This window comes from Megalopta genalis, unplaced genomic scaffold (genome assembly GCF_051020955.1).
Source record: "Megalopta genalis isolate 19385.01 unplaced genomic scaffold, iyMegGena1_principal scaffold0590, whole genome shotgun sequence".
Classification (NCBI taxonomy): Eukaryota; Metazoa; Arthropoda; class Insecta; order Hymenoptera; family Halictidae; genus Megalopta; species Megalopta genalis.
In genome coordinates, this window is record NW_027476659.1 from 28500 (window position 1) to 45627 (window position 17128).

Consider the following 17128-nt stretch of genomic DNA (forward strand, 5'->3'; position numbering starts at 1 on the left):
ACTTTCGATATAAGTGAAATAGCTTCAAATGAAGTGGAAGCAAACGAGTTAGCTTTAAATCCATGCAAAACACATGATTAAGCTTCAAATCAATGCGATGTAGAAGGTTTAGCTTCAAATCCATGCAACACACATGATTTAGCTTCAAATCAATGCGATGTAGTAGGTTTAGCTTCATATCCATGCGATAAAAGTGATTTAGCTTCAGATACTAGAGATATAAGTTATATAGATTCAAATGCAGACGAAACAAACGAGTTCGCTTAATATCCATGTTTGCGCGTACAGATGAATTTCTCAATGTGACGCGGTTCCCTATTACCCTTTACGATGATAAGGATGATATAATGAATTGTCTTGTATGGTAATCACTATAAAATCTTTATTTCTAACACTTAATACTAAGCGGTACTGATTGCTAGATAATCGTAGAGTGTGTTTGGTTTGAAAGTGGTTGAAAGACTGCCTGGGCTCGGGATCCTTTTTCCGAAGTCAACTCGGTATCCCCGTCGACCCTTCGTGCTTCCTTCCTTTTGAGTCGAGAGTGGGAACGGTTGTCCTGTCTGATTGGTTTAAAAAATAATGGACAAGATCGAGAGTTAGAAGGAGGAGGACGGAAGGGAAAGTGACCGCTCCGAATAATGGCCACATGCAGGCACGGACCGTACCTAGGAGCGGTGCACATGGGGGTTTCGCGCATTTTAGACGTTGACCGTAGCAGGCAATAAACCCCGGAAGTGCTTCGACTTGAATGGTGTATGCAGAGGAACCATCTGAGGATGCGGTGATTGTCTAACATCTGGTGCGCAACTGTTGGACATAACGAAACAAGGGATGAAATTTGAGTAAGGAACGGCTTTTCGGGAAACTGCCTGCTACGGGTGGTTTTTCACCTGGGCCCAAGGACAGATAGGACCGATTGCCTGATTTATGTGTTTTTGCGCGGAACATCCTCCCCCCCTTGAGAGGGAACCGATCGAAGAGGAATGAGTGTTTCTTATGTATAGTGACTAATACTGACGGTAAATATATAATGTGTATGGTGTGTGCAGGTGATGTGTGGTGTCAAGGTGCGTGTTCATGTGATTCTTATGTCTATGAATTGTTAGAGGTAGAATTCTCGGGCTGGCCATCTTCTGTCATGGGTTCGTTGCGTCCTTGGTTTTCGTCACCCGACTCGATTGGCAATGGGACGAGTTTTTTGACGTTCCGGTCGAACACGCTCGTAGCAGTCTTCACTGTGACTGTGCGAACTATGCCGTCGGAGCCTGGATAGGTTTTGATTACGCGTCCGAGAGGCCACTGCATGGAAGGCACGTTATCTTCCCTGAGAAGAACGATGGTGCCCTCAGTGATCGGATGATGTCCTCTGGTCCATTTATTGCGGGTAGTCAGTTCATTTAGATATTCTCGATGCCAACGTTTCCAAAAATGCTGCCTTAATTGTTGGATACGTTGCCATTGGGACAATCGATTCGACGGAGTGTCTTTCAAGTCGCGTTCGCGTAGACTCGTGATAGCCTCACCAATGAGGAAATGACCCGGAGTTAATGCAAGGAGATCTGTTGGATTGGATGAAATTGGTGTGAGGGGTCGGGAGTTGAGGATGGCTTCGATGTCAATAATTAATGTGTTTAGATTTTCAAATGTCAATAATTCAACACCTACGACGCGTTTAAAATGATGTTTGAAGGATTTCACTGCCGCTTCCCAGAGACCTCCAAAATGGGGAGTTTGTGGTGGGATGAAATGCCAATTGATGGCGCGTTCGGCGAGGAATGTGGTCACCTTTTCGCGATGATCATCCGCACCTAACAGTTCTCGCAGCTCCCGAAATTCACCTTCTGCTCCCTTGAAATTGGTGCCGTTATCGGAGTATAGATTTGTACAAAAACCTCTTCTCGCGATGAAGCGTCGTAGTGCTGCGATGAAGGCTTCGCTGGTTAGATCGCTAACGAGCTCGAGATGTACGGCCTTTACAGCTAAACATACGAAGACCGCAACATAGACCTTGACGCGACCGCGGTTTCTATGTTTTCGCTCTTTTATAAAGAATGGTCCACAGTAATCGAATCCCACGTTGGCAAATGGACGCGATTCTGTTACCCTTGCTCGGGGTAGATTGCCCATAATATAATTGACGGGTGGTGGGTTGGCTCGACGACAACGGACACATTTCGAAATGGTCTGCCACACTTGACTTCGACCATCGATTGGCCAATATGTTTTCCTTAGTGAGTACAATGTGTGTTGAGTCCTCGCATGTAGTAGGTCCGTGTGTTCCTTTAAAATAATGCAGGACGTGACGTGTGATTTTGGTAGTATTATGGGATGCGTTTGTGAAAACGTCAAGGCTGAATTGTGTAATCGACCTCCTACTCTGAGAATACCGTCTTGATCGATAAATGGACTTAGTTTTGCTAGCTTGTGTGGAATTTCCTGATCAGCTCGCCGGTTAAGGGTGCGTAGTTCCCTTTCGAAATGTTTGGCTTGGACCAATTTGATTATGGTGATTTTTGTTTGTGCCAGTTCGGTCGCGGTGACACTCCCCTTTATAATCCGACCCGGTTTCCATCGTCGGCATAGTGCAATAATCCGCAGCAATTTTCCCCATGATGAGTACCGTTCAAGGATACTCGTGTCCACTGGCGTGGTAGTTGTGGCCACACAGGTGACCTTTCTTTGCTCCGGATCTTCGATACATGGTATCAATTCCCGAATAGGCCAGAGCACCCGTTCCTGTCGGAGCCAGTGTGGTCCGTGTTGCCATATGGATGCTCTCAAGAAGTCTTGAACAGTTTGACCTCGAGAGAGTAAATCTGCTGGATTATCTGAGGAGCTGACGTGGAGCCAATCGGAGATTGTGGTTTTTGACTGTATTTCTGCTACTCGGTTGGCGACGAAGGTTTTCAGGGTATGTGGAGACGCATTTAGCCAATGTAAGACTATTGTTGAGTCTGTCCACAGGATTGTACGGTCGATCTGGATGTGTAATGCCCTTAGGATCGTATTTAGTAGAGCGGTAAGTAGCAGTGCTCCGCATAACTCGAGTCGCGGGATGGACTGACTCTTCAATGGTGCAACCTTTGATTTGGCTGCGAGGAGTTCTACCTGCGTTTCGCCTTGTGCATTGGTCGAACGCAGATATATGCAAGCTCCGTAGGCCTTCTCGCTGGCGTCACAGAACCCATGAAGCTCTATGTCTGAAGCGGCAGTAATTATGGTTTTCCGATGGAATTTCACATTATTGAGTAATGGCAGTTGTGTATAATATCGTGTCCATTGGGTGTGTAAACTCATGGGAAGTGTTTCATCCCAATCCACCTTCAGAGTCCACAGTTTCTGGAGGAGGAGTTTTGCGACAATGATGATAGGACCTAAAAGACCCAATGGGTCATAGATTTTCGCGATTTCTGAACTGATTGACCGTTTAGTGACTCGAGATGCATGCGTAAGAGGCTTGACGGTGTAAGTGATGGAGTCCTCCGCTGAATCCCAAACGATCCCGAGTGTTTTGATTGTGGATGATTCGCCGAGGTGGAGTTTTTGATTGATGTTTTGATCCGGTAACCCGCTTAGCAGTTCTTGATCATTGGATGCCCACTGTCTAATATTCAATCCAGCTGAATGAAGAAGTTGCGTCAATTCGTTTCGTAGTGTGAGGGCTTCTTGTATAGTGGATGCGCCGGTGAGTGCATCGTCCACGTAAAAATCCCGCTGTAAAATCTTCGCAGCGAAAGGAAATTGATGACCCTCGTCTTGCGCTAATTGTTTAAGGCATCTGATAGCTAGATATGGGGCGGCTGATAAACCGAATGTTACCGTATTTAATTCATATGTTTTGACACAATTCTTGTTGTCACGCCAGAGAATTCTTTGGTATTGTCTGTCCTCTGGGCGCACGAGAAATTGTCTATACATTTTCTCGATGTCTCCGGTAATGACATATTGGTGGATGCGGAATCGGAGCAAAATGCATAAAAATCATCTTGTATCTTGGGTCCAGTGTGTAGTGTGTCATTGAGCGAGATTCCGGTACTTGTGACTGCCGACCCGTCGAAGACTACGCGCAGTTTCGTCGTGTTGCTCGACATCTTAATGACCCCATGATGTGGAAGATAATATCCTGGACGTGATGCATGCACCTCGGACATGTGTCCAAGATCGAGGTATTCCTGGATGATGTTGTTCGCATGTCGCTTCTGATTCTGACAAACGCTGCGATTGTGGACCTTCTTCCATTTCCCAACAACGTGCCAAATCGAGTTTCAGTGTTGTTGTGGTGTGGCACGTTGCCTGCCGATTTGGTTGTGCTGTTGGTACACTGCCTCCGATGACCCATCCAAGCATTGTCTTTTGGAGAATAAGGTCTGGGCCGTCTGGTTGTGAGAGGTTAATTTGTCCTACACATAATATAGATAGCGCGGTTCCAGCTCCCAGTAAAATGTCAACTGGTGCTGGTCGATGGAACCTTGAGTCTGCGAGTTCGGTACTGCGAGGGATCTTGAGCATGGTACGATCGACTGTTTGATCTGGTACCACTGAAGCGATGTTTGGCACGATCAAAAATGTGAGGGTTCGCTGGAAGTTGCTGACTCTAGATTGTATGGTCGCGCGAATGGTATGGTTGGCGATGGTCGAAAGAGAATTGAGAGCGCCTACAGAGATGTTGCATCGTTCTTGTGACAAACGGAGTTTCTTGGCCAGATCGTTCGTCGTGAAATTGGTGGTGGAGCACGTGTCAATTAGGGCACGGCATGATATTTTTTGATGATTGACATCGAAGATATTGATTTGTGCCGTAACTAATAATTCGTTGGTATCGGTATTGACTATGTATGTGCGTGCTTAGATGGGTCTGGGAGTTTTCTTCGATAGTGGTCATATTGACCTTGTTTTCCCGTTGGTTGATGTCGTGTCTTCCGGAAGTAATGTGGGAATCGGCGTTTCGTGTGTCGAGGATGGCGAGGTACCGATTCGTTCCTGTGCTACTTGTTCTTGTCGATGTAAGAGCGTGTGGTGTCGTTGATTGCATATTCTGCATGTAAACAACGAACGGCAGACGTTCGTGGAATGGCCGGGTCGCAAACAGTTCTGGCACAAAGCTGTCTTGACGACCGTTTCGAACCGAGCGGTGGGAGAAGCGAGATTAAAGGTTTCGCAATCCCGAGTTAGATGCGATCCATTGCAAATCGGACACTGTGGAGTTTTCGTGGCAAGATATGTTTGCGTGCGCGAGATTCCTCTGGTACTTGAGTAGGAATGATTAGTTGAAGGGGTGGTGCGACTTCCGTAGGTCGCGTTGGTTTTTATGATCGCTGCTGGTGAACAGTTTGCTCGTTTCTCCAGAAATTCCAATAAATGGGTATACGGAGGCATGTTTTTGTCCGATAAAGTAAGTTCCCATTGCCAAACGGTGTCGGGATTAAGTTTTGATAAAATCGTAGATATTAAAAAGGAGTTCCACGTTGCAATTGGTTCGCCTAAATTCCGAAGTGCCCGCAAGTGTTGGTTTAACGCGTCTAATAAATCGCTCAAGCCTTCTGGAGTATCCTTCGTCAATTTGGGAATATCGCGAATAGCATCGCAATGTCGTAGGAGGGTCCGTCGGGGACAATGAAATTTATCCTTTAATATTTCTATCGCGTCGAGATAGTTTGCGTCGGTGGTATTCAATGATCTAATACATGCCGCGGCCTTTCCGGTAAGTGTTGATCGCAGATATTGTAACTTTTGGACTGGCGTTAGGTTTTCATTGCGATCGATCGTAGAGGAGAATACATCGTAGAATGATGCCCAATTTTCCAACGTGCCGTCAAATGTTGGTAATCGCATCTCTGGTAGTTTAATTGCCATCCGGGCTGATGCAGTCGATACTGGTGATATAGGACTAACACCGCGAGGATCGTTCGGCAATTCATGTCTTTGCATCATTGCCTTTGCCCGAGCTACTATTGAGTAATACTGGCTTTGAATCTCGAATCGGCGCGTTTCTTCAGATGAATCGAGAGTTTCTAACCCGAATTGGATATCGTCGAAGCGGCTCCACGCTTTGTTGAGTCCGTCGATGTGTTCCGAAATAAGGAGAGTATCGCAGTGATCAGCATTTTGCTGTTGATCTAGTAGATTGGTTAGCCACGTGATCTGTACGATAATGTTACCACGTTTTCGTCGCAGAGTGCTGATTTGAGTATTTTCAGAAGCCATGGTTGGAAAATGAGGAAACGATAAGGGATTTAGTGATGAAATAAACGAGCCTACCTTTGCGGTGTGACGACCTTGAACCTACAGCTCCTTGTGGTCTGAGGTTGTACGTTGGAATAACTGTTGTAGACGTGCCTCAGAAGAAGATTGCTGATGTCATCCTGAGGGTGGCTGTTGAGTTTTCACCTATTCACTGATATTAAATCCGGCTCGAAGGACCAATGTTTCCGCGTAGAGATGAATTTCTCAATGTGACGCGGTTCCCTATTACCCTTTACGATGATAAGGATGATATAATGAATTGTCTTGTATGGTAATCACTATAAAATCTTTATTTCTAACACTTAAAACTAAGCGGTACTGATTGCTAGATAATCGTAGAGTGTGTTTGGTTTGAAAGTGGTTGGAAGACTGCCTGGGCTCGGGATCCTTTTTCCGAAGTCAACTCGGTGTCCCCGTCGACCCTTCGTGCTTCCTTCCTTTTGAGTCGAGAGTGGGAACGGTTGTCCTGTCTGATTGGTTTAAAAAATAATGGACAAGATCGAGAGTTAGAAGGAGGAGGACGGAAGGGAAAGTGACCGCTCCGAATAATGGCCACATGCAGGCACGGACCGTACCTAGGAGCGGTGCACATGGGGGTTTCGCGCATTTTAAACGTTGACCGTAGCAGGCAATAAACCCCGGAAGTGCTTCGACTTGAATGGTGTATGCAGAGGAACCATCTGAGGATGCGATGATTGTCTAACATCAGGTGCGCAACTGTTGGACATAACGAAACAAGGGATGAAATTTGAGTAAGGAACGGCTTTTCGGGAAACTGCCTGCTACGGGTGGTTTTTCGCCTGAGCCCAAGGACAGATAGGACCGATTGCCTGATTTATGTGTTTCTGCGCGGAACAATCCAGGCGAAACACATGATTTAGCTTCAAATCAATGCGATGTAGAAGGTTTTGCTTTCTAATCCATGCGAAACCAATGATTTAGCTTCAGATACATGCGACATATGTGTTATAGCTTCAGATGCAGACGAAACAAATGAGTTAGCTTCAAACCCATGCAAGTCACATGATTAAGCTTCAAATCAATGCGATGTAGAAGGTTTAGCTTGAAATCCATGCGAAACAAATTATTTAGTTTCAAACACTTGGGATATAAGTGATATAGGTTCAAATGCAGACGAAACAAACGAGCTAGCTTCAACTCCATGCGACACACATGATTTAGCTTCAAATCAATGCGTTGTAGTAGGTTTAGCTTCAAATCCATGCGATACATGTGATTTAGCTTCAGATACATGCGATATATGTGTTATAGCTTCAAATGCAGACGAAACAAACGAGTTAGCTTCAAATCCATGCGAAACACATGATTTAGCTTCAAAACAATGCGATGTAGAAGGTTTAGCTCCCAATCCATGCGAAACCAATAATTTACATTCAGATACTTGCGATATAAGTGATATAGCTTCACAAGCAGACTCAACATACGAGCTAGCTTCAACTCCATGCGACACACATGATTTAGCTACAAATCAGTGCGATGTAGAAGGTTTAGATTCAAATCAATGCTATGTAGGAGGCTTAGGTTCAAATCCATGCGAAACAAATGATTTTGATTCAAACACTTGGGATATAAGTGATATAGCTTCAAATGCAGAGGAATCAATCGAGTTAGCTTCAAAATCCAAGCGAAACACATGATTTAGCTTCAAATTAATGAGATGTGGAAGGTGTAGCTTCAAATCCATGCGAAACAAATGATTTAGCTTCAAACACTTGGGATATATGTAATACAGCTTCAAATGCAGACGATTCAAACGAGTTAGCTTCAAAATCCATGCGATACAGATGAGTTAGTTTCAAATCAATGCGATGTAGAAGGATTAGCTTCAAATCCATGCGAAACAAATGATTTAGCTTCAAATCAATTCCGAGTAGTAGGCTTACCTTCAAATCCATGCGAAACAAATGGTTTAGCTACAAATTCTAGTGGTAAACGTTATTTAGCTCCAACTGCAGGCGAAATGTACGAGTTGGCTTCAAATTAAAGCGAAACACATGATTTAGCTTCAAATCAATGCGATGTAGAAGGTTTAGCTTCAAATCCATGCGAAACAAATTATTTATTTTCAAACAATTGTGATATAAGTGATATAGGTTCAAATGCAGACGAAGCATGCGAGCTAGCTTCAACTCCATGCGACACACATGATTTAGCTTCAAATCAATGCGATGTAGTAGGTTTAGCTTCAATTTCATGCGATAAAAGTGATTTAGCCTCAGATACTAGAGATATAAGTGATATAAATTCAAATGCAGACGAAACAAACGAGTTCGCTTAATATCCAAGCGAAACACATGATTTAGCCTCAAATCAATGCGATGTAGAAGGTTTTGCTTTCTAATCCATGCGAAACCAATGATTTAGCTTCAGATACATGCGACATATGTGTTATGGCTTCAATTGCGGACGAAACAAACGAGTTAGCTTCAAATCCGTGCGAAACACATGATTTAGCTGCAAATCAATGTGATGAAGAATGTTTAGCTTCAAATCCATGCGAAACAAAAGATTTAGCATCAGATACTTGCGATATAAGTGATATAGCTTCAAATGCATGGGAAACAAACGAGTTAGCTTCAAATCCATGCAGAACACATGATTAAGCTTCAAATCAGTGCTATGTAGAAGGTTTAGCTTCAAATCCATGCGAAACAGATGGTTTAGCTTCAAATCAATTCGGAGTAGTAGGCTTACCTTCAAATCCATGCCAAACAAATGGTTTAGCTACAAATTCTAGTGGTAAACGTATATTTAGCTCCAACTGCATGCGAAATGAACGAGTTAGCTTCAAATTCAAGCGAAACCCATGATTTAGCTTCTAATTATTCCAATAGACATGATTTAGCTTCTAATGCATGCGAAACACATGATTTAGCTTCAAATTCATGCGAAACACTTGGATTAGATTCACATTCATGCGAAACACATAATTTAGCTTCCAATTCGTGCGAAACAAATGGTTTAGCTTCTAATACTTGTGATATAGCTGATATAGCTTCAAATGCCGGAGAAACAAACGAGTTAGCTTCAAATCCATGCGGAACACATAATTTAGTTAAAATTAATGCGATGTAGAAGGTTTAGCTTCAATTCAACGCGAAACAAATGATTTAGCTTCAAACACTTGGGATATAAGTGATATAGCTTCAACTGCAGACGAAACACCGAGTTAGCTTCAAATCCAAGCGAATCACATGATTTATCTTCAAATCAATGCGATGTAAAAGGATTAGCTTCAGATCCATGCGAAGCAAATGAATGAGCTTCAAACACTTGGGATATGGGTGATATAGCTTCAACTGCATGCGAAACAAACGAGTTAGCTTCAAATCCATACGAAACACATGATTTAGCAGCAAATCGTTGCGATGTAGAAGGTTTAGCTTCAATTCCGTGCGAAACAAATGATTTAGCATCATATGCTTGAGATATAAGTGATATAGCTTCAAATGCAGGAGAAACATACGAGTTAATTCCAAATCCATGCGAAACAAATGATTTAGCTTCAAATCACTGAGAAGTAGAAGGCTTAGCTTCAAATCCATGAATAACAAATGATTTAGCTTCAGATACTTGCGATATAACTGATATAGATTCAACTGCTGGAGAAACCAACCAGTTAGCTACAATTCCATGCGAAACACATGATTTAGTTAAAATTAATTCGATGTAGAAGGTTTAGCTTCAATTCCAGGCGAAACAAATGATTTAGCTTCAAACACTCGGGATATAAGTGATACAGCTTCAAATGCAGACGAAACACCGAGTTAGCTTCAAATCCAAGCGAAACACATGATTTAGCTTCAAATCAATTCGACGTAGAAGGATTAGCTTCAGATCCATGCGAAGCAAATGAATGAGCTTCAAACACTTGGGATATACGTGATTTAGCTTCAACGGCATGCGAAACAAACGAGTTAGCTTCAAATCCATACGAAACACATGATTTAGCTGCAAATCAATGCGATGTAAGTCCATGCGAAACCAATAATTTTGCTTCAGATACTTGCGATATAAGTGATATAGCATCCCAAGCAGACTGAACAAACGAGCTAGCTTCAACTCTATGCGACACACATGATTTAGCTTCAAATCAGTGCGATGTAGAATGTTTAGCTTCAAATCAATGCTATGTAGAAGGATTAGCTTCAAATCCATGCGAAACAAATGATTTTGCTTCAAACACTTGGGATATAGGTGATATAGCTTCAAATGCAGACGAATCAAATGAGTTAGCTTCAAAATCCATGCTATACACATGATTTAGCTTCAAATCAATGCGATGTAGAAGGTTTAGCTTCAAATCCATGCGACACAAATGATTTAGCATCAGATACATGCGATATAAGTGATATAGCTTCAAATGCAGTAGAAACAAACGAGTTAGATACAAATCCATGCAAAACACATGATTAACCTTTAAATCAATGCTATGTAGAATGATTAGCTTCAAATCCATGCGAAACAAATGAATTAGCTTCAGATACATGCGATGTAAGTGATATAGTTTCAAATGCAGACGAAACAAACGAGTTAGCTTCAACTCCATGCGAAACACATGATTTAGCTTCAAATCAATGCGATGTGGAAGGTCTAGCATCAAATCAATGCGTTGTAGATGGTTTAGCTTCAAATCCATGCGGTACAAATGATTTAGCATCAGATACTTTCGATATAAGTGATATAGCTTCAAATGAAGTGGAAGCAAACGAGTTAGCTTTAAATCCATGCAAAACACATGATTAAGCTTCAAATCCATGCGATAAAAGTGATTTAGCTTCAGATACTAGAGATATAAGTGATATAGATTCAAATGCAGACGAAACAAACGAGTTCGCTTAATATCCAAGCGAAACACATGATTTAGCTTCAAATCAATGCGATGTAGAAGGTTTTGCTTTCTAATCCATGCGAAACCAATGATTTAGCTTCAGATACATGCGACATATGTGTTATAGCTTCAAATGCAGACGAAACAAACGAGTTAGCTTAAAACCCATGCAAAACACATGATTAAGCTTCAAATCAATGCGATGTAGTAGGTTTAGCTTCAAATCCATCCGATACATGTGACTTAGCTTCAGATACATGCGATATATGTGTTATAGCTTCAAATGCAGACGAAACAAACGAGCTAGCTTCAACTCCATGCGACACACATGATTTAGCTTCAAATCAATGCGATGTAGAAGGTTTAGCTTCCAATCCATGCGAAACCAATAATTTACATTCAGATACTTGCGATATAAGTGATATAGCTTCACAAGCAGACTCAACATACGAGCTAGCTTCAACTCCATGCGACACACATGATTTAGCTACAAATCAGTGCGATGTAGAAGGTTTAGATTCAAATCAATGCTATGTAGGAGGCTTAGCTTCAAATCCATGCGAATCAAATGGTTTAGCTAGAAATTCTAGTGGTAAACGTTATTTAGCTCCAACTGCATGCGAAATGTACGAGTTGGCATCAAATTCAAGCGAAACACATGATTTAGCTTCAAATCAATGCGATGTAGAAGGTTTAGCTTCAAATCCATGCGAAACAGATGATTTAGCTTCAAATCAATTCGGAGTAGTAGGCTTACCTTCAAATCCATGCCAAACAAATGGTTTAGCTACAAATTCTAGTGGTAAACGTATATTTAGTTCCAACTGCATGCGAAATGAACGAGTTAGCTTCAAATTCAAGCGAAACACATGATTTAGCTTCAAATTATTCCAATAGACATGATTTAGCTTCTAATGCATGCGAAACACATGATTTAGCTTCAAATTCATGCGAAACACTTGGATTAGATTCACATTCATGCGAAACACATAATTTAGCTTCCAATTCGTGCGAAACAAATGGTTTAGCTTCTAATACTTGTGATATAGCTGATATAGCTTCAAATGCCGGAGAAACAAACGAGTTAGCTTCAAATCCATGCAAAACACATGATTAAGATTCAAATCAATGCTAAGTAGAAGGTTTAGCTTTTAAATCCATGCAACACAATTGATTTAGCATCAGATACATGCGATATAAGTGATATAGCTTCAAATGCAGGAGAAACAAACGAGTTAGCTTCAAATCCAAGCGAAACACATGATTTAGCTTCAAATCAATGCGATGTATAAGGTTTAGCTTCAAATCAATGCGAAACAAATGATTTAGCTTCAGATACTTGCGATATGAGTGATATAGCTTCAAATGCAGACGAAACAAACGAGTTAGCTTCATATCCAAACGAATCACATGATTTAGCTTGAAATCAATTCGAAGTAGAAGGATTAGCTTCAAATCCATGCGAAACAAATTATTTATTTTCAAACAATTGTGATATAAGTGATATAGGTTCAAATGCAGACGAAGCATGCGAGCTAGCTTCAACTCCATGCGACACACATGATTTAGCTTCAAATCAATGCGATGTAGTAGGTTTAGCTTCAATTTCATGCGATAAAAGTGATTTAGCCTCAGATACTAGAGATATAAGTGATATAAATTCAAATGCAGACGAAACAAACGAGTTCGCTTAATATCCAAGCGAAACACATGATTTAGCCTCAAATCAATGCGATGTAGAAGGTTTTGCTTTCTAATCCATGCGAAACCAATGATTTAGCTTCAGATACATGCGACATATGTGTTATGGCTTCAATTGCGGACGAAACAAACGAGTTAGCTTCAAATCCGTGCGAAACACATGATTTAGCTGCAAATCAATGTGATGAAGAATGTTTAGCTTCAAATCCATGCGAAACAAAAGATTTAGCATCAGATACTTGCGATATAAGTGATATAGCTTCTAATGCATGGGAAACAAACGAGTTAGCTTCAAATCCATGCAGAACACATGATTAAGCTTCAAATCAGTGCTATGTAGAAGGTTTAGCTTCAAATCCATGCGAAACAGATGATTTAGCTTCAAATCAATTCGGAGTAGTAGGCTTACCTTCAAATCCATGCCAAACAAATGGTTTAGCTACAAATTCTAGTGGTAAACGTATATTTAGCTCCAACTGCATGCGAAATGAACGAGTTAGCTTCAAATTCAAGCGAAACCCATGATTTAGCTTCTAATTATCCCAATAGACATGATTTAGCTTCTAATGCATGCGAAACACATGATTTAGCTTCAAATTCATGCGAAACTCTTGGATTAGATTCACATTCATGCGAAACACATAATTTAGCTTCCAATTCGTGCGAAACAAATGGTTTAGCTTCTAATACTTGTGATATAGCTGATATAGCTTCAAATGCCGAGAGAAACAAACGAGTTAGCTTCAAATCCATGCAAAACACATGATTAAGATTCAAATCAATGCTAAGTAGAAGGTTTAGCTTTAAATCCATGCGACACAATTTATTTAGCTTCAGATACTTGCGGTTTAAGTGATATAGCTTCAAATGCAGTTGAAACAAACGAGTTAGCTTCAAATCCGTGCCAAACACATGATATAGCTGCAAATCAATGCGACGTATACGGTTTAGCTTCAAATCCATGCGAAACAAATGATTTAGCACAGGAACTTGCGATATAAGTGATATAGCTTCAAATGCAGAAGAAACAAATGGATTAGCTACAAATCCATGTGAAATAAATGATATAGCCTCAAATCAATGCGAAGCAGAATGCTTAGCTTCAAATCCATGCGGAACAAATGATTTAGCTTCAAATACTTGCGCAATAAGTGATATAGATTCAACTGCAGGAGAAACAAACCAGTTAGCTTCAATTCCATGCGAAACACATAATTTAGTTAAAATTAATGCGATGTAGAAGGTTTAGCTTCAATTCAACGCGAAACAAATGATTTAGCTTCAAACACTTGGGATATAAGTGATATAGCTTCAACTGCAGACGAAACACCGAGTTAGCTTCAAATCCAAGCGAATCACATGATTTATCTTCAAATCAATGCGATGTAAAAGGATTAGCTTCAGATCCATGCGAAGCAAATGAATGAGCTTCAAACACTCGGGATATGGGTGATATAGCTTCAACTGCATGCGAAACAAACGAGTTAGCTTCAAATCCATACGAAACACATGATTTAGCAGCAAATCGTTGCGATGTAGAAGGTTTAGCTTCAATTCCGTGCGAAACAAATGATTTAGCATCATATGCTTGAGATATAAGTGATATAGCTTCAAATGCAGGAGAAACATACGAGTTAATTCCAAATCCATGCGAAACAAATGATTTAGCTTCAAATCACTGAGAAGTAGAAGGCTTAGCTTCAAATCCATGAATAACAAATGATTTAGCTTCAGATACTTGCGATATAACTGATATAGATTCAACTGCTGGAGAAACCAACAGTTAGCTACAATTCCATGCGAAACACATGATTTAGTTAAAATTAATTCGATGTAGAAGGTTTAGCTTCAATTCCAGGCGAAACAAATGATTTAGCTTCAAACACTCGGGATATAAGTGATACAGCTTCAAATGCAGACGAAACACCGAGTTAGCTTCAAATCCAAGCGAAACACATGATTTAGCTTCAAATCAATTCGACGTAGAAGGATTAGCTTCAGATCCATGCGAAGCAAATGAATGAGCTTCAAACACTTGGGATATACGTGATTTAGCTTCAACGGCATGCGAAACAAACGAGTTAGCTTCAAATCCATACGAAACACATGATTTAGCTGCAAATCAATGCGATGTAAGTCCATGCGAAACCAATAATTTTGCTTCAGATACTTGCGATATAACTGATATAGATTCAACTGCTGGAGAAACCAACCAGTTAGCTACAATTCCATGCGAAACACATGATTTAGTTAAAATTAATTCGATGTAGAAGGTTTAGCTTCAATTCCAGGCGAAACAAATGATTTAGCTTCAAACACTCGGGATATAAGTGATACAGCTTCAAATGCAGACGAAACACCGAGTTAGCTTCAAATCCAAGCGAAACACATGATTTAGCTTCAAATCAATTCGACGTAGAAGGATTAGCTTCAGATCCATGCGAAGCAAATGAATGAGCTTCAACACTCGGGATATGGGTGATATAGCTTCAACTGCATGCGAAACAAACGAGTTAGCTTCAAATCCATACGAAACACATGATTTAGCAGCAAATCGTTGCGATGTAGAAGGTTTAGCTTCAATTCCGTGCGAAACAAATGATTTAGCATCATATGCTTGAGATATAAGTGATATAGCTTCAAATGCAGGAGAAACATACGAGTTAATTCCAAATCCATGCGAAACAAATGATTAAGCTTCAAATCACTGAGAAGTAGAAGGCTTAGCTTCAAATCCATGAATAACAAATGATTTAGCTTCAGATACTTGCGATATAACTGATATAGATTCAACTGCAGGAGAAACAAACCAGTTAGCTACAATTCCATGCGAAACACATGATTTAGTTAAAATTAATGCGATGTAGAAGGTTTAGCTTCAATTCAACGCGAAACAAATGATTTAGCTTCAAACACTTGGGATATAAGTGATATAGATTCAAATGCAGACGAAACACCGAGTTAGCTTTAAATCCAAGCGAATCACATGATTTATCTTCAAATCAATGCGATGTAAAAGGATTAGCTTCAGATCCATGCGAAGCAAATGAATGAGCTTCAAACACTTGGGATATAGGTGATATAGCTTCAACTGCAGACGAAACCAACGACGGAGCTTCAAATCCAAGCGAAACACATGATTTAGATTCAAATCAATGCGATGTAGAAGATTCTGCTACAAATCCATGCGAAACAAATGATTTTGGTTAAGATACTTGCGATATAAGTGATATAGCTTCAAATGCAGGAGAAACACACGAGTTAGCTTCAAATCCATGCGAAACCCATGATTTAGCTTCATAGCAATTCCAAGTAGACGGATTAACTTCAAATCCATGCGAAACAAATGATTTAGCATCAGATACTACCGATATAAGTGATATAGCTTCAACTGCAGGGGCAACAACGAGGTAGCTTCAAATCAATGCTAAACACATGATTAAGCTTCAAATCAATGCGAAGTAGAAGGCTTGGCTTCAATTCCATGGGAAACACATGATTTAGCTTCAAGTCAATGCGATGTAGAAGGCTTAGCTTCAAATCAATTCGATGTAGAAGGTTTAGCTTCAAGTCCATGCGACACAAATGATGTAGCATCAGATACATGCGATATAAGTGATATAGCTTCAAATGCAGGAGAAACAAACGAGTTAGCTTCAAATCCATGCGAAACACATGATTTAGCTAGAAATCAATGCGATGTAGAAGGTTTAGCTTCAAATCCATACGAAACAAGTGATTTAGACTCACATACATGCGATGTAAGTGATATAGCTTCATATGCAGCTGAAACAAACGAGTTATCATCAAATCCATGCCATGCACTTGATTTAGCTGAAAATCAATGCGATGTAGAAGGGTTCAGCTTCAAATCCATGCGAAACAAATGATTTAGCATCAGAACTTGCGATATAAGTGATATAGCTTCAAATGCAGGCGAAACAAACGAGTTTGCTGCAAAATCCATGCGATAAACTTGATTTAGCTTCAAATCAATGCGAAGTAGAAGGATTAGCTTCAAATCCATGCAACACAAATGATTTAGCTTCAAATACTTGCGATATAAATGATATAGCTTCAAATTGCAGGCGAACAAACGAGTTAGCTTCTAATCCGTGCGAAACTCATGAGTTAGATTCAAATCAATGCGATGTAGAAGGTTCACCTTCAAATCCATGGGCAACAAATAATTTAGCTTCAAACACTTGGGATATAAGTGATATAGCTTGAAATGCATACGATCAAACGAGTTAGCTTCAAAATCATGCGAAAAAGTTGATTTAGCTTCAAATCAATGCGAAGTAGAAGGATTAGCTTCAAATCCGTGGA

At 40.6% G+C, this 17128-nt stretch overlaps 1 protein-coding gene across 1 annotated transcript; it reads right to left on the reverse strand.

Moving 5' to 3' along the window:
• Nucleotides 1–1095: 1095 nt before the first annotated feature.
• On the reverse strand, nucleotides 1096–3921 carry LOC143263424 (uncharacterized). The gene has a single exon (XM_076528409.1). The coding sequence runs from the start codon at nucleotides 3919–3921 to the stop codon at nucleotides 1096–1098; it is 2826 nt and encodes a 941-aa protein (XP_076384524.1).
• Between the last annotated feature and the right edge of the window lie 13207 nt (nucleotides 3922–17128).